A 23,020-nucleotide genomic window follows, 5' to 3' on the forward strand; every position below is an offset into this window, starting at 1 on the left:
GCTGCAAGACTTTACCGTAACTCATGTAGCGATGCGCAAGATTATATTTCATTTGTTTTTAGCGAAAACAAAGCGACATATAAATATGTTACTATGTGATATAAGAGGAATAAATATATCAAATAACTGAAAAAATGATAGACCGACAATAAATGGTTCTGGTCACGGCTTTATTTTGTTGGTGCGTGTCTACACTAGGTTTCCCGTGAGCACCCGGAAGTAACGGAGGCAGCATGAGGAAGTCTCACATGGTGGCTAACAGGGAGAGGAGAGCACGAGCACGCTGAAACACGACTTCCCGACACGCGTTGCCGTTGGTAAATAATACACTCATTAAGTGTCGTGCTTCTGTGTGTGATTCATTCAAACAGTGGACTCCGGTCTCCCTCCGACCGGTGCTAGCTGTGAGGAGAGTTTCAGGCGGGTCGTCCTGTTTCCACAGAAAATGTCTGCGGCTAAAGTGAAGATGCGGGAGAAGAAGCTGAGGAACCAGCCGGCCAGTGTGCAGTATTCCCCGGCCCCTCCGGCCGCGGAGAGGAGTCCCCACAACGGAGGAGAGCCGCCGGGAACCGGTGGGGGGACGAGCCTGGTTCTCTTTAAGTAGTGTGTGTGTGTGTGTTGCGTGTGAACATTGAGTCTTATAACAGTCCTAATTGTCAGTGTGAAGAAGAATCTGAACTTCAGGATTCAAACTGCAGCTGAAATGATTGATAACTAATTTCAGTTATTATGGTTTTCATTAGCCACTTGTCACTTTAAAAGTGAATTACTAGTTGAAGGTCGTATGCCATACTGAATAATACAAGCATCCCAAATCACAACTTTTCCACAATATCAGTATTTGTAAGTAGTCCCTTTCATCACACTTCACCATTATTGTTCTTATTCATCAGCCCTTTCTTTGTAAATAAGGCAAACTCATCAAACATCTGAATATGAGCCTTTTTTAATGAATCCTTAGGTTGGTTTAGAAAATAGCTGCATCGTGTTTCATTCAGTCTGTATAACTCAGTCATTTTCTCTCTACAGGAAACACAAACAAAGCCCCCCACCGAAGCGGATGGGTGCGTGGCCATCGAAGAGATGGAGGAGGCTATACCAAGGAGATGCCCAAGTACATCACCGGTAAAGACGTGGTCCTCTGTTTAAGAACACACACTTTGCTGCCTGTGATGTCCGACATTTGTCCAGCCATCTACTTATTAACAAACAGATTGTACTCAAAAGGTTAAAAAAGACAAGCCCTCCCTGGACGTGGCCTCAGTCCATCACACAGGGAGGGAGACATTCTAAAGCACAGCGAGAGGCAGCCTGGACAGACGTTCTGGTCATGTGACTACAAACGACCTGAGATTATTGGGTTTTTTTGGAACTGTGCCAAAACCTTCAGACTGGTGGTCATCACAGTCTGTTTTTTTACAACCAATAGAAATGCAGCAGAAAAGAAATGTGATCTCCAAACCAACATGAGTTTTAAGATTCGTAAAGAGGTTAACTGATGTTTCATTTACATTCTCAGTCTTCTCCCAGTGTCATGCTCAGATCCTGCAGGGTCACAACCCTGCATGTTTTCCACATCTTCCTGCTTCAACACAGCTGATTGTAGCGAGTGGCTCATTATCAGACTTTCTGCTGAAGTTCATGAGATTCAGGTGTGTTGAAGCAGGGAGACATTGAAAACATGCAGGGCAGCGTTCCTACAGGGTCAGAGTTTGAGACCCCTGGTTACGTCTTTCCCTGCACTTCAGTGAAATACCCATAGAGCCACAGCTCTGACTCTGTTTCAGTACATTTTTAATGTCTAGGATATCATTGTTGATTCAGTAAAGTGCAGCACCGTGCAGTCAAAATTACAAGAACCTTCCTTTGTTCTTGGTAGGATTTCAACTGTAAAAATTGCCAGTGCTGCAAAACAAAAGTGTCACTGTTATTCTCCGTACACAAAATCATACTTTTTTGTGATCTTGGAGTAAATTTGATTCATATTGAGACTGAAGAAAGTTCCAGACACTAATGCATTAACATACGTTGAACCAAAACTGTCATCAGATCAGTTAAAGCTGATCTATTTGAAATGTTCTTCTGCCTCCTCTGATTCGGTCTTTTCATCCCCAGAAGCGTCTCAACCTCTCTCCGGTCTTTACATATTCCTGGTGCTATGGGTGGCTTTGAATGTGTCTTTGAGTGTTTTTTTCTTGCTGCTGCCGGGATGTTATAGCCTTTACTTTCAGCTTAATGAAGTGTGAATTTCATTTAGTCGTTCTGACTCTCCCATCTCTCCCTGCCCAGCCGGAGGCTTTGCCAGAGCCAGGGCCGCCGAGGTGAGCGCCATGCTGAAGGCCGTCACCAAGACGACGGGCAGCAGCCACGTCTTTGGAGCTCTACCCAAACACATGAGGAGGCGGGCGATGAGCCACAACACCAAGCGGCTTCCGCGCAGGCTGAGAGACGTGGCCAACCGAATGGTAAAGTTTCAGGTGTTTGTCCTCCGTGACACGTGAAGACCCCTCTGACACTTCCTCCGTCCTCCACCAGCGGGAGAAGAGCCTCCAGGCCGGCGCCAAGAAGAAGGAACAGGCGAAGAGAAAAAGCCGCAAGGCCCGGCGGCGGCATGGCAACCTGCTGCTGGAGTTCAACCGCCGCCAGCGGAAGAACGTTTGGCTGGAGACACACATTTGGCACGCCAAGCGCTTCCACATGGTGAAGAAGTGGGGCTACTGCCTCGGGGACAGACCCACATACAAATGCTACCGGCCGTGCTACCGAGCCATGAGCAGCCACTGCCTCCTGCAGGATCTGTCTTATTACTGCTGCATCGAGCTCCAGGGAGAGGAGGACAAGCTGCTGGCCGCCCTCTCACAGCTGAGCAGCAAGGAAGCCGGTGAGAACAACCGAGTGTGTTTACCCTCCCTGACTGCCCGTCTTCAATCAGAACTCGAGCGTTGAACAGATCCTGGTCTGGTTTGTTCTGGCAGGTCCTACATTTGCAGCCGCTGTGTGTCTGTCCGGCTGCAGACAGGGCAGCGTGGTGGTGTACAGAGCAGGGCGGTACCCCTCACAGCCGCTCGGCTCGGTCACCTTCCTCTGGAGGCCGCGGGCGCCGGGCTCGGCCCACAGGCAGCTGTGGATCTGGGTTCATCCCACCCTCAAGCAGGTGAAGTGACACACTTCCAGACTGTGACTGGTAGTTTTGTTTCTTGGGGACTTCCTCAAGGTTGTTATCTCCGTACAGGATCTGCTCCCTGAGCTGCAGGCCGTCTGCCAGTGCCTTGAGGCTGTGGTGCCTCCGGTTGTACCAGTGGTTACCGCCGCAGAGGTCCAGCCTGCTGGAGAACCAGAGGTGAAGCCGGAGAGCCCTCCAGGAGCCGAGCCAAAACCCGGGACCAAGAGAAAGAGAAGCTGCAAGGACGCCGGCGGACCGCCTGCTAAGAAGATAATTGGAGATGGAACCAGATCACCCTCCACCCCAGTCACCTGGAAGTCCGGCTCAACTGGAATCGTTATAAAGTCCGTTTTTTTTTCCTCACGTAGATTCTGACTCAGCTTTTAGCAGAATCATTAATTTTTGCTTGTGTTGCAGTGATCTCTCAATGGAGATCGTACGCTATCGGCTGATTGGACCGCAGTCCCACACCGTGCTGACTGAGACCCTGGAAGCCGCTCCAGGCTGTGATGTACGGATTGCACTGTTTACCTGTGATTTCAGCCGTTACCAGACAAGCTGAATGTATTTAATTCTTTCAGGATAAGTCGCAGCCATCTTCTCTGTGGTGGCCTCAGCACTGCATGGATGAAGGCAACATGAATCTGCACCAGCAGCAAACCGAAGTCTTTCACCTGCTGAAAGGTTTGTTCCCTCACCTGTGACAGTTTGTAGAGTGTTCAGTGTTTGTGTAACCGCGTGTGTCTTTATCCCCCAGACATCTACTCCAGCTCTGAGCTCCCTGCCGGCACCGTGCTGGGTCTGACCGTGGAGGACCCCAGGCTGACTTTACCCAGGAAGAAGGTTAAAGCTTTACCCTGTGTACAGCAGACGCAAGGTAAACTCTGACCCGCCGCCGCATGGCTAATCAGGCATTCCAGCAGGGCAGAGTAGGACTGTGGTCTGTGGTCCTGAGGTTGTTTGAGCGAGTGTACATCTGGTCCTGTGCTCCGGGGGGGCCTCTGCCTGGCCATGCAGATGTTCCAGGTTCGAATCCTGGCAGGACCCTGCACTCCAAACACACTCTCAGCGACTGACAACAGCCACTTGTGTAGAGAAGAGGTTCGATTTCAAGAGTTAACCAAACCTATTTTAACCTCATCAGTGAAAACCATCAATCAGATAACACTGTTTATTTGAGAGTAGTTGGTGAACAGATTAAAAAAAGAAAAATAATCTTTTCAGATCTAATGTCAGCAGAATTAATAAACTTTGTGCCAGTATTCACATCAGGTTTCCCTTGATGGTGACAGTGCCGTGGGAGCTTTGTCTCAGTAATGGGGAGGACATAAATCCCAACGCGCATCACCTGTAGTGTACCCTCGAGTCGGGGCGTATCGGCCTGTTAACACGAGACAAAGCTGGCCGGCCGCAGGGCGATCAAGCCTGATCTTATGTTCCATGCATCCTGAATTTTTAAGTGGCAAATATTTCTTTGTTTTTCTGTTTTGATGACTTAAAAAAAAGAATGTTCTGGATCACTATAAATAATCTGTCCTCCTGTTGTCCCTCCCAGCTTCCCACTCCAAATCACTAGGATGTGAAGGTCTTTGTTGTTGTTGTTTTTTTTTTTTAAGATTAATAAGGTCCACAACCAGCAAGTTTTAATAAGAAAAGCTGCAGAGCCCTTAAACATTAATGAAACGGACAATTCAGCTTGAAACAATGCTGTCAGAAGCAGATTTATGACTCTGTTCATTAATGTTTTCAAGTTAAAATTCAAAACTTTTGTTGCGGAAATGCTGCTGCTGCGCTCCTTAGTGAATAGTTCTTGTACACGTGCGCAGTTGGATTGACAGTAGCATCTTCCTCCAGATTCTCCTGGAGTTTATCCAACTGGGTCGCCTGTCCTCCTTACCAGTGTCTGTGTTGAACTCTGCACAATTTGTGTGTAGTTTCATTGCAAAAACAAACAGTGCCCCCCTGTGGCCAGGTCTGTTAACTACATTGTTTGTAGTGCTTCTGCTGTTGCAGTGTAAATGAGTTTTCACTTGAAACGTCATGTGAAGTAGGTCTTATATCAGTTTATGTTGATTTCTCATTTTCAAAAAGTCCAGTTGTTTTTTTTGGGGGGTGGTTAAGGTCGTGACCCTAACCACAAGTCCTTCAGCCTTCTTTGATGGCAAATTTAATGTGGTTTATTAATGTTTTAAGGTGTTTTAACCAGTCAAAGCAAAAACTGGAAACTATTTTCAAGACTAAACATGACATTTATAAACATACATATATATATATATATTTTTTTTTTTTTATCTCACCTAAATGTAAATGGTGTGAAGGACTAGTTTTGAACCGCCAGGCTCCAGGCTGCTCATCTGATGGTGCAGAACTTGATGCTGCTCATACAGGAGTGTGTTGTGTGTGTGTTTCCTCTCCAGAGGTGGATGATGACAGAAGGACTGAGCTGGTGTTGCGAGGCGTCCCGGAGCGCTGCTGTCAGAGTTTCCTGTGGGAACAATCGATCCGGGATAACGTCACCGAGAACAAAATATCTGAGAAGGTGACTTTTATATTTGTTGCTGCCACAAGTGTCCAGAGCGGTTTCTTTAATCAGGCTTGTGATACTGAGCTTCTTTATATCCAAAATCCAGTCATACCTTGCTAAACTTGTGCCTTTCCTGTGGCGTTTTCTCCCTGCAGGAGTTGAACCGGATCAGGAGCGAGGTGCTCGTGCCCGGCTCCAGACTGAGCAGCAGTCCTCTGCAGGGCCGGGTCCCCGTCCTCCTGGTCCACCAGCCCGGGAAGCAGGCGGGCCACGAGATGAGCTGCTGGGGTGCCGGCTGGGACCTGCTGCTCCCTAAAGGCTGGGGCATGGCCTTCTGGATCCCCCTGGTAGGGACGGCAGCACCAGCTGTCCCAGGGGAGCTGTGCTGGTTTCCCTGTGTTGCTTTTCCACTTTGTTTCATTTGGGTGAAAAACTGGGTCTGAGTGACCGAGCGGTGTGACGCTACGGCAGGGAATTCATTAGAAAAAAAGAATTAGACTCTTATATAAGAACAAACTTTTACAGAGGCAAAGTGTTGAGATTGACCAAAAAGATTTAAATAGAAAAAACAATAAAAGAAACCCCATATAGTCATAGGGTGTTTTCAAAATGAAAATCAGAAACGCATGTAAATGAGGCCTAATTCAAAAAGTACCAGAAAACATCTCCAGTCCCCTGATGTCCAGTTGATCCTGTAGTGACACGCGGTATTTTCTAATGCAAAAAGACTTTTTGAGTTTCCTGTTTGTGTGGAAGCTTCTCCTCACTATTCATTTTGCCTTTTCCACATTTGCAACAGTTGGATGTTCAGATCCGAGCTGTGGAAATGTTAAATGTACCTTGAAATTGAAACTCAGGCTGTACGCCTTCAGGTTTGTCTCTTAAACTGTTTTTTCTTTTTTTTTTTTTTTAACTGTTTCCCATCTTCAGGTGTACAGAGGAGTCCGAGTCGGCGGGCTGAACATGAGCCTGAAACACTCTCAGAACAAAGCCGCTCCTCACTTCCCCCACGATTACCCCGACTGCCCCGCCGGCGCCCGCTTCCAGGAGGAGCAGGAGGCCGAGCTGCTGGACAGCTTCACAAGGTCAGCTGTATGGATGTTTATTAGTATTATGAGAGGAAGCGTCTCGTCAGGAACACAGTGTGCTGCCAAAACGTGTCTTTTTATACCATTTTGGTTTTTATCTGTAATGATCTCTACATAAGAAGTGAGCTAAGGTACGTAATGAAGTACGACAGGGTGCAGATAGAAATCTGAAGATGCTCCCTGCAGTCCAACATCCCTCCTCTTTTTGTTTCTCTAATAAATTTTAATGAGCTGTTGCCGTTGCTGAAAGCCTCCCAGGCGGTGTGTCATGCTGAGTTTTGACCTGGAGTGTGGGAGACCCGGGTTGAAATCCAGGCTGCAGCAGGATGAGCAGAAGCTAGCCAGTGTGAGGAAAAGGACCAATCCGATAGACATTTATTATTAACAGAACTGCTGGTGAGTTTTCTGTTAGATAAACACAGTGTAAGGAGACGTGAGGCAATGCTGGAGCTTTGTTATGGTGTTGTGTAATTATCTGCAAAGATAAAATTGACTAATCTCCAGCTGCCTGTAAATCTGAGACTGTAATAGACGCCAGCTCTTCAAACTCTGTAATTTTCCTAATGCAGATCTCTGCTGTCGTGCGGATGAGACGTTAACGCCGATAAACAGTCCATCGTTCAGCGGTCGTCACGCTTTACAGAAGCTGGCAGAGTTTAGCCCCTCAGTTTGACAACGGAGTGACCTTCCAACCTCCCCCGTAGGCATCCGCCCGCCAAGAGGACCAATTACATTAAACATGGATGTCTGGCTCCTTTCCGTTGCCCGTGGCAACAGCTGGCAGAGGAGTGGGAGCTCATCGCCGGGGGAGGAGGCGGAGAGGAGCGGGGAGGAGGCAGCCAGACAACAGCGCGCTCCGAAGCCCCGACGGAGGTGGAGAAGACGTCACAGCCGGACGTACCGAAGCCCGTGAGCCGCTTCACCGTCCTGAGGTACGGCTTCAGAGTCTCGTGAGATACGGCAAGAGGAGCAGGTCTCTTTGAAAAACTCTTTTAAGCACTAAAACTGTTTTACACAAAGAAACAAACCTGACATCTGCAGTCTGAAGAATCCAACTGCAAACATGCAGAAGGAGCATCAGGAAACGGTGCAGGATGGAGTGTCAGGAAGTCGTAACTGATGAGAGCAAGAAGCTTCTCAAGGTCATTAAAAGAAGCAATCGATGCCAGAGGTTCTGCCACTGCTGTATGGAAGGGGAAATAAATGAGCTCACCTTTTACTGTTACTGGAAGAAGACTTCACGTTTCTTCATTCAGTAACTTTTTATGCAACTATTTGCTTGAATTTATTGTTGTAGATGTATTAAATTCAACGATTAGATTTGTACATGCACTTCAGTTACTGTAGACTTACAGGTAGTTTGTACTCAAAAATGTTATTTACAAGCAAGTTCATGAAGGAATTTTCGGTTTAAATATCTTGCTAAACTTTGTTAATACATGTTTATCAAAAAAAAGTGGGAAAAAAAGTCTTTATTCAAGTAGACGGTCCAGGTATTTGTGTGAGGAAAGAAAACCTCAGGATTTGTCACAAAAGTAAATGTGAGATTCAACTGAAAATAAGTGGTGAGGATGGATTCTCACATTCAGTTATAATTATTGTAAATGTAACACTGTGACAGTGAGAATAAATCTTAATCATTAACAGTGGCACAGATCACTGTTCAGGACCAGTTTATACATTTCAAATAGAAAACGCAACATCCTTGCATTTTCAAAGAAAAATTTAGTTTTTACACGAGTTCAACGTTCTGAAAATGATGTCTGTTTACATGGGAACGACAGAAACGCTGAAAACCAGGTATTTTGTTTGTAGCTTCCGCTTTTTTTTTTTTTTTTAAATCAAACCTCAGAACGTGCAGAAAACAAGATGCTGTCAGCATGAAGACAGGCAACTATAGTTGGTGACTCAACTATAAACTATAAACCTACCAAGTCCCAGGAGAGTGTCAAAATCATGGTGGTTTTATTTTAAAGTCAAGAAATAAACTAACTCCTAAATTATAAACTGGCTGGACTTTGATTTAAGCACTGTGAATTCCATTCAGAATGAAGATGTATTGTTGAAGGAGTCGTGACGTTGGCCTTCTGCAGCTTCAGTCTGATCGCCTGCTTTGATCCTTTCACTGGAACTGAACTGTCCTCAGAGGTTTAAAGAAGCCAGTTTGAAGAACTGAAGGATGAGATAGTTCAGGTATTTGTCTTCAAATGTTGTTAAGAAAGATTAAAAAAAAAATAAATAAATACTTCAATACTGACACCTAAGAAAAATGTCCATTCCTTACTTTTCTCTGACAAACTTTCCTCGGTGTTTACTGAAAAGTTTACTCCAAAGTCTTCTCCAGTAACCTCCACTTCCAGACTAACTTTCTCCCAGTCACTCTGAAGGGCTCTCGAGCAGAGCGAGCGCCGTTTCGGGAACCTTGGCCTTCGATCAGCACTTACCTCGTTCATTATTAAGAGGCCCGCAGAGCCTTTGACGGGCTTGATGCATGCTGCTTTCCCAGCCTTCCCTTTCATCACGATGCCTCTGATGAGAATACCCAAAGTGCATCCAGCCTCAAATTGCTGCAATTCATCATGGAGATTAGTGGAAGGGAAGAGTAGCATCTATCTGCTTGAAGCCATCACACAAGCTTTGAGTAACGGATGACTTTATGAGGGGAGAAGCTGGATTGCTTCACCGTCCATTGGCCGCCTCTTTCTTTTCAGCATCAGGAATTAAAAATGTTCTCGAGGAAATTTAATGTCTCGGGACATTTAATGGGGCCAATGAGTGCAACTTTCCCTTCAGTATTTTCCAGCTGGTGTAATCTGTGTGTGCTGCTCTGGGTTTCCTTGTCTCCAGGAACAGGAAGGCTCTGAGGCTGCTGTCCAGCTGGTGCAGGCCCACCACGTCCAGAGGTCAGAGGTTACGCCGCGTCGGGGACGAGCCGCCGCTGGTCCGCTCGGCCGCCGCGTCCTTTCTCAGTGCGCACCCGATGAGTCTGGTGTGGGTGCGTCTCTCGCTGCCGTCGAAGGGCCGACCGGAGCTCCACGCCATGCTGTGCGCGCCGACCGCCGAGGACCTGACGCTGCCGGGCGGCGGCGGCCCCCAGGAGCCCCCCCACCGGGACCACTTCAGGAGCCGGGACAAAGGCAAGAAGAAGACCGAGTCCCCGGCCGGCCGGGTGTTGGGGCTGTGGCCCGACCCCCTGCCCAGCGTGGCCTCGCACTGCGCCCGGGTGGCTCTGGGCTGGGTCACGCAGGGCGACTTCTCGCTGTCGGCCGGCTGCGGCGAGGCGCTGGGCTTCGTCAGCGCCGCCGGCCTGCTGGAGACCCTCCTGAGCCAGCCGCCGGACCGCAGAGGGACGCTGCTGCTGCGGAACCCCACCTCCCTGCACTACCGCTTCGCTAAGGTCAACGTGGAGGTGTGAGCGACGCGTCCCAGCATGAGCACATCCTCAGAGGCTCTCAGACCCGAGCAGCAGTCTCTCCTCCCCGTGCTTCCATCGAGCAACTGTGCCTTGTTAAAAATACACCGACTGCATAACCTGGTGGCGTCCATCAAGAGAGGAGTCGGAGTTGTGTGTCAAACACTCTGAGAAGAGACAGCCTCACTGTTTCAGCTGTGTTATGGTTTGTTTTCTTTGAGCAATGCCTTGGTTTTGTTGGAAACATTCTGTGAACTTGTTTTCCAAAAGAAACTAATTTATGATCTATTTTTTATGACTTTGCTGAGATAGGACTGTATGTTCCTGGCTTTTTGTTTTCACCACTAACAAACTCATATTAGACATTCTGGGCTGCAGAAGCATGTCAGCTGAACAGTTGTTGAGGTGTTTTTTGTTTGAATTGGAGCTAATAAAACCCCTCTTCCTCACGTCAGTGTCTGTCAGTGACCACGATTTGCTGGAACTACCTCACTCCTCAGTTTAGCCTAAACTCCACATCGTCTCTCCGCCGACAGGACGCTGCAGCATCCATTCTTTTTATAGGTGCTCTGGCAGCGGCGGTGGTTTTTTTCCCACACATCCCATAATGTGTAGGTGGCAGATAAGAGTTTGGTTGCCCGGCAACACTAAAGTTCGGTAGCAGTTCTGAGGTTCATCTGAGGTGAGGACGGGCGGTCAGGGTGTGCGTTGCAGCGCTGAAGGCCAGCGACGATCACAAGGCGGTGGAAACGTGACGCCTGCTGGATGTTCTGTGAGCGTGAGCACGCCAACCAGCAGCAGGGGAAGACTGGAGAGCGAGAGCTGAATTCTAGGAGGTAAAATGAAAGGAAATCACACATCAGCTGAAGACAGCACCCTCAGTCACCATTAGAGGGCAGTAGTGCACTGCATGACAGGACAGCCTCTCTTTATTTCCCCCTCTTCTGTTTATTGACATCTGAACACAAACACAAATGTATTCAGCTGATTACCATCAGTCTCGTGTTGTTTGGTAAAGCATTCATCCCAGTGGCCTCCTGGACGGTTTTCTTTCACCATTTCCAATTCAGCTGAGCTGCTGCTGCCGCTCGTTTTGTATTTCAAGGTGTTTAATCTCATTTTTGGAGGCAAACGCATCCAGACTGCTGTTTCAGATAGGAAATCAAACATCAATATGCTCATGGGTGCTGTTTTCTGTTTCCATAAATAAAAGATGCCGAAGAGCCGTTGAAAAGGCACCGAGGCGACAGTCCCGACAGACGGAGCCGGTCCTATGAATCATCTGTTTGGTCAGCTCTGTTGCACATGAGTTTGGCTGCCAGGGATCCGTATGTCGGCGTCTTTGCCTCGGGCTGCACTGTGTCCGTGTGCCTCGTCCCTGCGAACACACACTCATTAGATGGAGCCTGCTGCCAGGGCCGCAGACATTAGCAGTCACATGGATCCAGGGTCACTACCCGCTAATCAATACCGCAGGCTCGGCGCAAACAGGACACGGGGCAACATATTGCATTGTGAAGAGAGCTGCTCAGAAAAGCAGACGGGACTCACCGGGGATCCGGCTCATTGCGATAAAATTGCGATCCTGCTGCTTTATCTTTGGCCTGTTTCGGGTTATTAGGAAAACTCCGAGAAAAGACAGCAAACAACTGGAAGGGAGGGAGGACAAGTTGACGCTTGTCTCACACAAAAAAAAAAAAAAATCATATTTATTAACTGTATTTTACTGGACACTTACCCAAACAAGAACATAAAAATGTTCAGCAAAGCCAGGCCTTCGAATTCCTGGTAAAATACTATCCCTGCAAAATGAAACAGCCCATTAAAATGCATGTTGGGGGAAAACAAAAGAGATCATCTCCAGTACTGTGTGTGTTGGTGAGGCCCTGGAAAGCTTGGGCAAACATAGCAGCTGGGATAACGAGAGAGAAGATTTGTGTTATTAACTGAACAGCAGAGATCTTCCGGATAGAGAGAACGACGGCTCCAAAGCGTGACTGAATGCTCGGCGCTCGCTTCCCCGTCTGCCGCTGTGGCCATCACGGTGAGCACCAAAACAATAATTTTCTTCAATGTGGAACTAAACTAATCTTAAAGGGAGAAGAAGTCCACCCACGCATGTTCTCACAGCGCCAGATTTAATACATCAGCAATTTGTTGTGCTGCGCAGTCAATTGTGGGTTATTTGTGTAGGTGGGCAGAGCAGTAGTAATACCGAGAGCGATATCAGAGAGGAGGGGAGAGCTGCTCCCACACCTCCACCTCCCGTCTCGTGCCTCCGCCTGCTCTCTGACCACGTCCCCTGCTGCCGTCACAGGACCGCCACTGATTAAAGGTGCAAAGAGCCCGAACGCTCCGTCTTCTCAGCCTCTTTAGTTATTCTGCTGAAGAAACGCTGGGCACAGGACGAAGAGCCACCGATCCATCTCCTCCAGTCACCTCATCCAGGTGCGAGCCAATCACAGATAACAAGAAGGTCGGGCGCACTCTGCAGTTCACTAATCGTCAAACAGAAGGAGAGCCACATAACGACGGATTCCAAAAAGCCTGTTTCTGGAATGTTGGAGGAAGAAAAAAAGCCATTCATGCAACATGTAAACACAAAGGCCCAGAATGAAAGCAGGAAGTTTCTGGATGGAGGAGACAGTGTTAACCCACAACACCACCACACTGATTTGGACAGACTAAAATACGGGTATGTGTGTGTGTGTGTGTGTGTGTGTGTGTGTGTGTGTGTGTGTGTGTGTGTGTGTGTGTGTGTGTGTGATTACTGAAACTCGTGTGTGATACTGAAACTCAGCATTAGGCTAGTAGCTATCAAGTTTCATGTAAGATCGTGGCTTTTAACATCACAGCTTGGTTTATTTTTCAGTCGTTATGATAATCTATCATTGACAAGGTTAGAAATTAAGACTTTAACTTGGGGGTATTAAACATAAGGTCTGCAGGCCAAACTAAGACACCACTGCTTTAACCTTTAATCTTATCAAATTAAAAAAAAAAAAAAAAAAAAAACATTAAAAAAATAAAGATTTCTTAAACCAGAGCTGAAACCTTTAAAACAGACAATTCTTAAACTGGACACCTTACACATAATCCGGCGTTTTGAAACCACAGCTAAACTTTTAGTAAAAGGTTCAAACCAAATTTAAACGCGGCTTTTTCAAGACCAGAACTCTTTAAAATATAGAAATGAATCCTTTAAAAGACATTCAGACTCTTAAAACCTGACCGAAAAACTCCTTTATTCATCAAAACGTCACCTGGGCCATTTGTAAACAGACCTTTGGGGTTCTTTGTAACACAGACTCGTTTAATCTCTGAAAAAAATCCAGTTTATGTGAGGTACATTATAAAACACGTGAATTTAATACTTTACATAAACTCTTTACATATACCAATTTCTCAAGGCTGTAGAACACTTCTGTCTCCACATCCGTCAACAAGTGTCAAACTACAGCGAGACGGCTTTCTCCTCCATCCAGAAGACGTCGCTGAGACAAGACGTCTAATTTTAGCGGGGTTTTTTTTTTTTTCAACGAGTCTGAGCAGTCTATGCTTCTTCTTCTGGCTTCAGCCTTGGGTTTTGAGTTTCACATGGCAACGCTGTATTTGTTGTATAAAAGATAGAGAAGTGTCTACTGAAGAGAGGGAGGCCATCTCCAGGCTGAGATCAATCAGAGGCACTTCACAAACTTCAGACGAAGCCGGTATCGAGTGTCCCGGGAAGGAAAGAGAGGCCGGTGATGTTCTGAGCAACAGAAACGCTGTGAGTCAGTCAAAACAGCAGCATCCTCCTCCGAGGAGGAGGAGCTGAAGGTTCTCTGGTCAGGCTTCAAATCAGCCATCCACAGTTAATATGAAGACAATCTACATGTCAACATGTTGAAGGTAAAGTGTACTGATTAGATCGAGATGATTCTATACAAAGCCACATTTATTCACGATAAACACACACCAGCGTCAGAGTGAGGTAAAGCCACGGTTCGGGTTGCTCAGACTGATTCATGATGGAGCCCATAATGCCAGCGGGAGAATGAATGCAACAGTTTTCAGCTGCACTTTACCTGCCAGCTTATAATTAAATGCATCCAAACTAAATCTATATTAGCATGGCAGTGGTCCAAAAAAACAACAACCAAAAAAAAAAAAAAAAAAAACCTGGCAGCTTAACAAGGGAAGGAAGAAATTGAGTGAAATAAGGAAGCATCACACCTCCGGGTGAAGGAAGAAACGCTTCCTGTTCCAGCCAATGTAAAGACTCCCCAACACTGCTCACATCTGAGACTGCACGGAGCAGGAAGCAGCTGGAACGGTCATATCTGACGGCTGTGAAGTCGAGAAGCACAAGTGTGGCTCCAAAAAGACTGAGTGAGCCGGGATTAGCGAGGCGACTCCTGAAGACTGAAACGAGCTGATGTGTGTGAGTTTGAACTGATGCAGGGAAACGGTGAGCGTCACAAAGGCTTTCCACGTGGAATTGTCTTTTACTTCAGTTCATACAGAATTTACATCTTTTTTTTATCTAAACCTTTTGAAAAACCTTAAAGAAAAACTTAAAAGTTAAAATTTGAAGGTTATTATCAAGATGAAATTAGACTGAATGTGGCTCCTAAACTAAAATGTGTTTGACACCCATGATGTAAAATGCTCTGGTTATATTAATCTTTAATTATCATACTTAATGGGTTTCAAAAACAAATGGATTTGTCCTGGTGCTCTTCAAGTTATTTATAAGTTCTCTCGACCCTCATATAATTACAACAGGTGGACCTCTAGTAGTTTGGCGGTTTTGCTTTCAAAGTACAAGCAAAGTATAGTGACTGACAAGTAATGGCTTTGCAGTGCAGCTTCGATAAATATAAGGTGGATCTATAGTGAATATTATTGGTTTATTTAAAGCCCTTGATTTCCATGAAAGCTTATAGTGAAGGTGAAAAATGAGGCCATGACACCGAGGCCCCGTTATATCACAGGATTTTCAAGTGAAAACAGAAAACTTTCTTTGCGTTTTGTGAGTCTGTTTTCACAATGCTATTCAGAACCAATGAAAATGTTATATTACCAGCTGCGACTATGGCGACAGTTTGTCAGTTTAATTCTCTATAGATGCTGGTGGTGGAGTCTACAGGGAAAACATCACCCTGAAGGACAATAATACTTTTCAAAAAGAGAACAAACTAACCAATAATCCCACAATATGTACAACAATGTGAAAGAAACTTGACCGACATCAGCTTCTTACAGTCGACTTTTTGAAATGTCAATAATAGTGGTATTATTTGATTATACACAAGCGCTTATACACACCTGCCAGAATGGCACTTGCGGTGAAAAATACAAAGTTGATGGGCACCACCTCAGTGGCATCGAACATCTTCATGGCCTGATTGAGGAATCTGTGGACACAGGAGAGGACAGGATGGGACGGGATGAGTGCCGGTCGCTCATTCATCCATCATACTGTTGCAGGGGTGCTGCAGGTTCGCTGTCACTAAGTCCCACGTGTGATTTTCTTCTTTTTATGTAGGAAAAGGAAAGTCACAGTAGCGTCGGTCTCACGGGGAAGGACTGAAGCAATAAAGTCGGAGTCTGGGAAAGTGAAGAAGGAATTCAGGGAAAACATGAACTCACTTGATCTGGAACGCGCAGGAGGCGATCATGACGAGGAGCATGATGTAGAAGATGGGGTAGATGAGCTGCAGCTGGCCCTTTATTGACTCTGTGATCATCCCAGACACTGCTTTGACGGAGATGACTGTCAGCGAGGCTGCAGCGGCACACAAGGCACAAATCACGTCAGGATTTCACTTTCAAGAACTCCCCCACTCTCTCTCATCTGCAGAGATCTGAGTTGTTCTCTTCTCTCAAATATTTACAGAAACTATAACAAAGCACAGGTTGAACTTTAGTAGCCAGGCAACACAACAACATCGACCCTTCCAGCGACTTGGACATCAAACATTTCAGGTCTGGCGTGTCGTTAAAGGATTTCATATCCATTTGAAACGGTCCAAGTCAGCATTTAGAGAGAAAAATATAATCTACTGTCTTTAAGGAATAAGATCAGCTGGAAGATGTAAAACTGAAAAACACAAAGTAAAGTAAATACAATTTTAGAAAAATAAATCAGGCCCCGTTTAAACAGCGATTCAAGTCAACACATCATTTCTTTTCAGAAAAGTTTCCAGTTTACACAGCAACAGCTTGGAAAACCATCTGTTTGTACAGAAACAGCAGAAATGCTGAAACAGTGTAGTTTCATGAGGAGCCACCAGTGGGTGCTGTTGGTTGTTCTTGTCATGAAAAAGTTGAGACAGGAGGGCGGAGTTTGTAACCTGGCAAAAGCCATATTGACATGTGCCGCAACGAACTGCTTCACATGTCAATCTGGGATTTCACTCGGCAAATCCGTTCGGGGAAGGAGGGACTTGCTGTAGAACTCTTTGCGTTCATTGGACGGAAGGACACAGTGCGCCCGCCTAACCTAACCGCAGAGAAAAAAACATCTTGCTGATCGTTTATCAAAGACGCAATAGAGGATTCATCCAAAACAGATTTAATCGCTGTCGGGACATCCATTGTTTTCGCTAGCCATGCTAATTAGCAGTCCGTCGCTTCCTGCTTCCGTCAAAGCTTCATGTTCCGCCCTAAACGACGCGTGATTGGTCCAGAGGAAAAAAATCCGAGCCCGAGCGCATTAGCGCGAGCGGTGCAAGATGGATTCTCGTGGTGTGTGTGAACAAACACTGCGAGAATTCAGCTTGCCGGCAAGGTTACGGAGTTTGAGCTTTTTCTAAATTTTCTACCTTGGGAGAGCTATTCTCAAAGAAGCTGCATTGTCAGTGACTCCGAGCACCGCTGCCGAGAAAACGGACATCCAAAACGCTATGAAATGTTTGTTTTCACTTGAAAACGTTGTGTGTACGGGCCATGAGTTCACGGCTGTCCTGTTCGGTGTCCGTCCTGTGAAGAAGAGGCGTCATGCAGCAGCTACAGTTCGATCCAGACCTCTGACCTCTGACCTCTGCTGGCCAGCGTTCGCCTGTCCGTACCTAGCAGGGCCACCAGCAGCATCACAATGACGATGTGCTTCACCTTCCTGACCTTGTACAGGTAGAGCAGGATGCAGAAGAGGACAATCTCCAAGAACTGTTGAGAGAAGAGAGACCGTGGTGAAGGGCTGCTCGGCTCGACACGCCGACTCCTGCAACACTGAAGCAACGCTGACCTTCTGACCTCTGCAAGGGTCTGAGAAACTGATAAAAACCACGGTTAGGCTTTAACGGGGATGGAGCAACACTTTTCCACACAGCACCATGTAGGTTTTCATTCTTTTTCTCCCTTAATAATAAAAACTTTCATTCAAAACTGGATTTTGTCTTTACTTGTGTTGTCTTCATTTTATAATTAAATTAGTTTGATGATCTGAAACTTTTAGATGTGACAAATGTGCAAAAAATAAAGAAATCAGGAAGGGGCAGACATTTTTTTTGCACCACTGTGTATAGTACGGAGCCCCGGACATGACATGGTAAAAAAAATTTTTTTATTGTGGCCACGAATTACTAATTCGTTCCCTCGAATTAATAAATCGTGCGCACGAATTACTAATTCGTTCCCACGAATTAGTTATATCATTCATATACTGAACAGTTCAGTAAAGTTGGCAGCATATTGACAGAAACGGACTTTCAGTCTCAATAACTCTTTAACAAAATGTCAGTAGCATACAAAGGGCGCTGCATCCCATCGTTGTGAGGTGGACGATATGCTACAAGTTCATTTTTATTAAAAATATCTGTCTATCAAGCAGCAGAAACAATATTGATTTCAATCAGCACCCGGTAGTGCTGCGGGCTTCAGGGACCGTCTACAATTTACAAGACGCTGCAACAGTGAAGACAAAGACCATATCCAATAAATTTGATAGGAGACAAATGAAGGTTGTAGCGATTATGGTGACACTGTAGTAAATCCCAGTGGTGGTATTACGTTTTTTTTGTTGTTGTTGTTTTAGTTGTTGGGTTTTTTTTTTTTTGTTTTTTTTTAGCTATTTGTCTTCACTGTTGCTGCGTCTTGTAAATTGTAGACGGTCCCTGAAGCCCGCAGCACTACCGGGAGCTGATTGAAATCAATATTGTTTCTGCTGCTTGATAGACAGATATTTTTAATAAAAATGATCTTAATTATTTCGATTTAATTATTTCGAGGGAACGAATTAGTAATTCGTGGGAACGAATTAGTAATTCGTGGCCACAATTAATTTTTTTTTTTTACCATGTCATGTCCGGGGCTCCATAGTATAGCATATATTGCACATTTTCACTATTTTCCACTTAATCTATTCTCATATTCCTTTCTTATATATCGCTTATTCAGGATATATGGTATTGCATAATGCCGATTTCAGAGGTTTACTGTATTCGAAACGGCACATTTCAGGGCATATTGTATTCATTCATTCATTCATTCATTCATTCATTCATATTGTATTTATATATTGCAAACTTTAGTGGTGTATCTTATTAAAAAAATAATATTTCTGTTTTCTAACTTCTATTTTAAATCTTGGTGCCTCATTTATCTCGCCACGATTCTCTTTTTCTAATCGTTACACTATTTTGTCTATACCCTTTTTTACTTTTGGTTTTTAAAGTCTGGGTGATACATGTAGGAGGGCAAAGCGAGACGGACATTCAATCCCTGTGTGTCAGAATTGGAACTAAAGCCCACTTTGACTTTGACCATGTTATATTAATAAGCTCAAATCCTCAGAGCTAGTACTCTCTCAAACTTTGCAGAGAAAATGAAAATCTGAATTGAGCTGAAGTTTCACCGACCGCCTTATCGGTGTGAAGGAGTGCAGAGCGAAGCCACACTTTAATTGAAACAAATGACTGTGGCCGAGGAGAGAAATAAATCGCTGGGGTTTAATGAAGACGGCCCGGGGCTGTCCTTGCGAGTCCAATAGAACCTCTAACACCACGGCAGCTCTAATGAACGGAGGAAAGGAAAAAGAGGACAGAAGTGAAATTGAGGAGAAAAGGGTAAGCTGACCTTTAAATGTCTCTCAATGCCCTCCCGACGTCTCGGCGGCAACTTAAAAGGGTCGTTTCGAAATGTAATTATTCTTTTTGGAAACAGATTAACAAAGACCTGGGTCATTTGTGGCGCGCACACACACACACACACACACACACACACCAGTTGACGCTCTTCACAGCGAGCAGCGCTTCCATGTGAAACCACTGGATAATAATCGACCTCTGGAAATAATGAGAAGTCAGTGACGGATATTTCATTTCCTCTGATTAATCACCAACTCCAGTTAATCTGGTGCTTGGTGGCGGCTGCTCCTCTGAAGGCTGATGAGTATTCACAACTGCACTGCCTGAAATGGAAAATAGCACATCCTTTTACGCCCCATCAATCACCGCAGGCAGAGGCAGCAGGACCGTCTCAATTTGAAAACATCTGTCTGCTCCGTCCATCCATCTGCGTCTGCGAGAACATTTCTTCTTCTTCATTGTTTTTTTCCTGCAATCGCTGTTTTTGGCTCGGAGTGTGTTTGCACTGCTTCAGAAAATAAGGGCAGATTGAGGAGAGGAGCGTGCAGCACGGGCTGAGTGAGATGAGGTGCCCTGAATAATGGTGGCACAGCTGCATCAGTGGCCGGCACTCCTGACAAGCCGCTCGCCGTTGTTCTCCTTTCAGGTTCGTCTGAGCTCAGCTTCACATTCAGATAACCGGCTGGATCAAATCCGAATTATCACCAATCTGGAAGGAAAATCTTAATAAATCAAATTTACATGGATTGACCTTTAACTAAGGGGAAATGTTGAATCTATTATATTTAATTACAGAACAGATGTGGTATAAAATAGAGATAATAGCACATGAGGACAGGAAGCCTCTCTCATCGTAAAGACCTGCGTTAACTCAATTCCAAGAAGACGAAGGATAAAATGTAAAAAAAACAAAAAAAACAAACATATTTCATGATTTTTTTGAAAGCAGCGCCAATTTTAAAAAGTTGGAACAAGGCGTTAATCATGGTGTAGCAATCATTATTGTTCCAATTCAGGGGTGTCAAACATAAGGCATGAAAGAAGGCTGCAGTTGGCTAAAATCCAGTCTGCCAAACCACCAAACAAGGCAAAATTTCCAAGGAAAACGCTGATTTATTTAGCAAATTTCCAAATGTAGCAGACGCAACATAACACTGAGACCTGAGCTGAGATTCAGTGTTACTGTCACGAAAGACAGCAAACTAGTATCAGCCTCAAAGCCACGCTGGCAGGGGGAGTTTGTAAAAACATGCAGAGTGTAACAGCTAGAGAAGTTATTATAGACATTTCACTGTATTTTACACCAGAAGGCTTCATTAAAATTGACTTTATGTTGACATCATTGTCATTTTCGTGAGCGATGGTTTGGTTTTGTGAAAATACAAATATTTTCATCATGTACTCTGTGCAGAAACAAAAAAAAAGTTTATGTTTCAAAGTTATTATCGAACTCTGAACTAAACTGTGTTTGACACTCCTGATTGTAACTACTTTCTGGAGCAATGCAACAGTCTTCTTTCCTGTTCTGGGGAAATGTTGCGGTCCGAATGCTTTCTATAGTGTTGTTGTAGGTGGTTGAGCTGAAATAAGGAGCTTCCTGAAAGACATGTTTTCTGGATGAGAGATGATGCTCTAAAACCTATATTAAATTTTAGCACTGCTTCTCGGTAGACGGTAGCAAGCTTGATGGTCTCTCTCCTCTCATTCATCTGGAGTGACTAGATTTATGTCTCTGTCCTGTTGCTCTCTATCTGATCCTTTTCTCTCCTATATTCTCCAACAGGAGGAGCAGACAGTCTCCTCTGGGTCTGGTTCTGCAGAAAGTCTCCCTCTGGGTCTGGTTCTGCATGTTTCTTCCAGTTAAAAGAGAGATTTTCTGTTCAATATCTTTTGCTTGCTCAAATTGTTGGATTTTTCTCTGTGAAAGTGCCTTGAAATGACTGCTGCATTTGAAGTAATAGAAAAAAAAAACTGAATAGAATTTAATTGAAAAGTTTGATAAACAGTTTATCCAATTTAACACTGACAAAATCTCTACTCAAAATATGACAAAACTTATAAATGAGACGTTTTGAACAGATTTCTCATCTTTAGTTCTGATAAACATCCTGTTTTTATCGACGTCCAAACCTTTGTGGGATCTGGGTTTTGGGATGACATCCACGGCTCAGAGATCAGCACAAACTACCGCTTCATGTGTATTCCTCCTGCTTGTTCACTGGAGAGGTTTAACCTTCAAGGTGGAAAAAGCGGTGTGTGTGTGTGTGTGTGTGTGTGTGTGTGTGTGTGTGTGTGTGTGTGTGTGTGTGTGTGTGTGTGTGTGTGTGTGTGTGTGTGTGTGTGAGAGCTGGCACGATGAGAAAAGAGGAGTGGACGACCTCCTGCCGCAGAGATGCTCTAAAGACTGTGTTGAAACAAGTGCCGGGAACATTTACATTTTTTGTGATGAGTAGGTTTTGAGAGACACACTTTTGTTTCAGCTCGCTGCTTTTCAACAGACCAGTCGCTATGGCAACGGCTATGTTTACGCCGCTGCCGCCTGGGGCCGGACTGGACCGGGAGAGCACAGAGGTGAGAGTTAATGCATTACGCAAACCGTGAGGTGGAAGCAGCAGTATTATTCCTTCTCAGCATGCGAAAGGGAGAGCTGATGGAAGCTCGAGAACAGGATAAAGAGGAAGATCCTTTATGAGCGCAAGGATAAATGGCGTCGCTCGCTGGGGTCAAGTTATCCATCGGCTGCTCTTCTACTCTTTGACAGAAGGAGAATAAAAAATTAATACCTTAATTAACCGCAAAGAGCAGTGCTGGCCTTGCTCGCCTCCACACACAGATTACAGATAAACTAATTAAGCAGAGCGGGAGCTGATGTAGGGATAGCAAGGACGGTAAAAAGCCCAGTCACATGGCATCGAGCTGTTTCACATGTTCAATATCCGTACCATGCTATCGGGGAAACATGGAATCCGCGTGCATATGGGATTATGTGAGGAAACGGGGATTACACACCAGGTAAAGCAGGAAGTACCAGCTGACAGAGTAGTACTGCACCAGGTGGGCCGTGATGTGGGTGGAGGTATGGGGGGCAAAGGTCACCAGGACGTACGTCCCTGTTATTGCCAAGGAGCCTCCTGTAAGAGGAGAGAGAGACAGAGGTGAGGCAGCAGGTCGATGCTCAGTAGCACAGGTGAAATTCAGCTCTGTTTACGTGAGACTGATCAACCGGAAACGGCACCGTTGCTGTTTTACAGCGACATTTTGTGCCCCGAAAACACTGTAATTTACATGCCAAGCAACTAGTTGGTGCTGTTTTATGTAAGACAACCGGAGAACAGACCATCTGAACTGTCTTTCTCTGTCATACAGGCCCAATCAGTTCCAGAGGACGATGCTGAATTAAATAGTGAGCTGCACCAGCTCAACACTGAGATGTAAAACTGTTTCATGAAAAGTGAAGAGACTGTTCTGCTCCTGAATTGCTGCTGGTAGAAAAATTAGCATAGTCAAGAAAACAATATAAACTGAATAAAAATAGTCGCAGGCCATGAAAAAGTAACAACAGAACGAGTGCGGCCATAAAAACAAATCTACTCCAGTGTTCGTATTCATCACAGACCACACCGTCATGACTCCAGGTCGCATGTTGATCACATTTCATCACGGTAATATTCAGTGTGTTGTCACAATAACATTTAGTTTTCATTATATCAATAAATCAGTAGGAAACAGTTTGTATTCCCAACATTTACCACACTAATTTAA

At 45.2% G+C, this 23,020-nt stretch overlaps 2 protein-coding genes across 2 annotated transcripts in view; one reads left to right on the forward strand and one right to left on the reverse strand.

Annotated features, from left to right (window-relative positions):
- The first annotated feature begins 227 nt into the window (after positions 1 to 227).
- On the forward strand, positions 228 to 10,630 carry pop1 (POP1 homolog, ribonuclease P/MRP subunit). Its single transcript, XM_030102220.1, has 15 exons — positions 228 to 317; positions 443 to 572; positions 1,030 to 1,125; positions 2,290 to 2,465; positions 2,536 to 2,881; positions 2,976 to 3,154; positions 3,233 to 3,507; positions 3,581 to 3,674; positions 3,745 to 3,847; positions 3,921 to 4,040; positions 5,581 to 5,702; positions 5,843 to 6,034; positions 6,618 to 6,772; positions 7,480 to 7,707; positions 9,623 to 10,630. The coding sequence occupies exons 2-15, from the start codon at positions 446 to 448 to the stop codon at positions 10,188 to 10,190; spliced, it is 2,781 nt and encodes a 926-aa protein (XP_029958080.1). The 5' UTR covers positions 228 to 317; positions 443 to 445; the 3' UTR covers positions 10,191 to 10,630.
- A 463-nt stretch (positions 10,631 to 11,093) lies between these two features.
- Positions 11,094 to 23,020, reverse strand: part of nipal2 (NIPA like domain containing 2) — a 32,858-nt gene continuing 20,931 nt past the window's right edge. The window contains exons 5-11 of the mRNA XM_030102221.1: positions 22,268 to 22,389; positions 17,243 to 17,339; positions 15,822 to 15,957; positions 15,498 to 15,586; positions 11,926 to 11,989; positions 11,739 to 11,836; positions 11,094 to 11,565 (exon numbers count right to left, since the gene is read on the reverse strand). Coding sequence (XP_029958081.1) covers positions 11,459 to 11,565; positions 11,739 to 11,836; positions 11,926 to 11,989; positions 15,498 to 15,586; positions 15,822 to 15,957; positions 17,243 to 17,339; positions 22,268 to 22,389 — 713 coding nt within the window. The 3' untranslated portion in view covers positions 11,094 to 11,458. The remainder of the gene's footprint in view (positions 11,566 to 11,738; positions 11,837 to 11,925; positions 11,990 to 15,497; positions 15,587 to 15,821; positions 15,958 to 17,242; positions 17,340 to 22,267; positions 22,390 to 23,020) is intronic.

Source organism: Salarias fasciatus, chromosome 11 (assembly GCF_902148845.1).
Source record: "Salarias fasciatus chromosome 11, fSalaFa1.1, whole genome shotgun sequence".
Taxonomy (NCBI): domain Eukaryota; kingdom Metazoa; phylum Chordata; class Actinopteri; order Blenniiformes; family Blenniidae; genus Salarias; species Salarias fasciatus.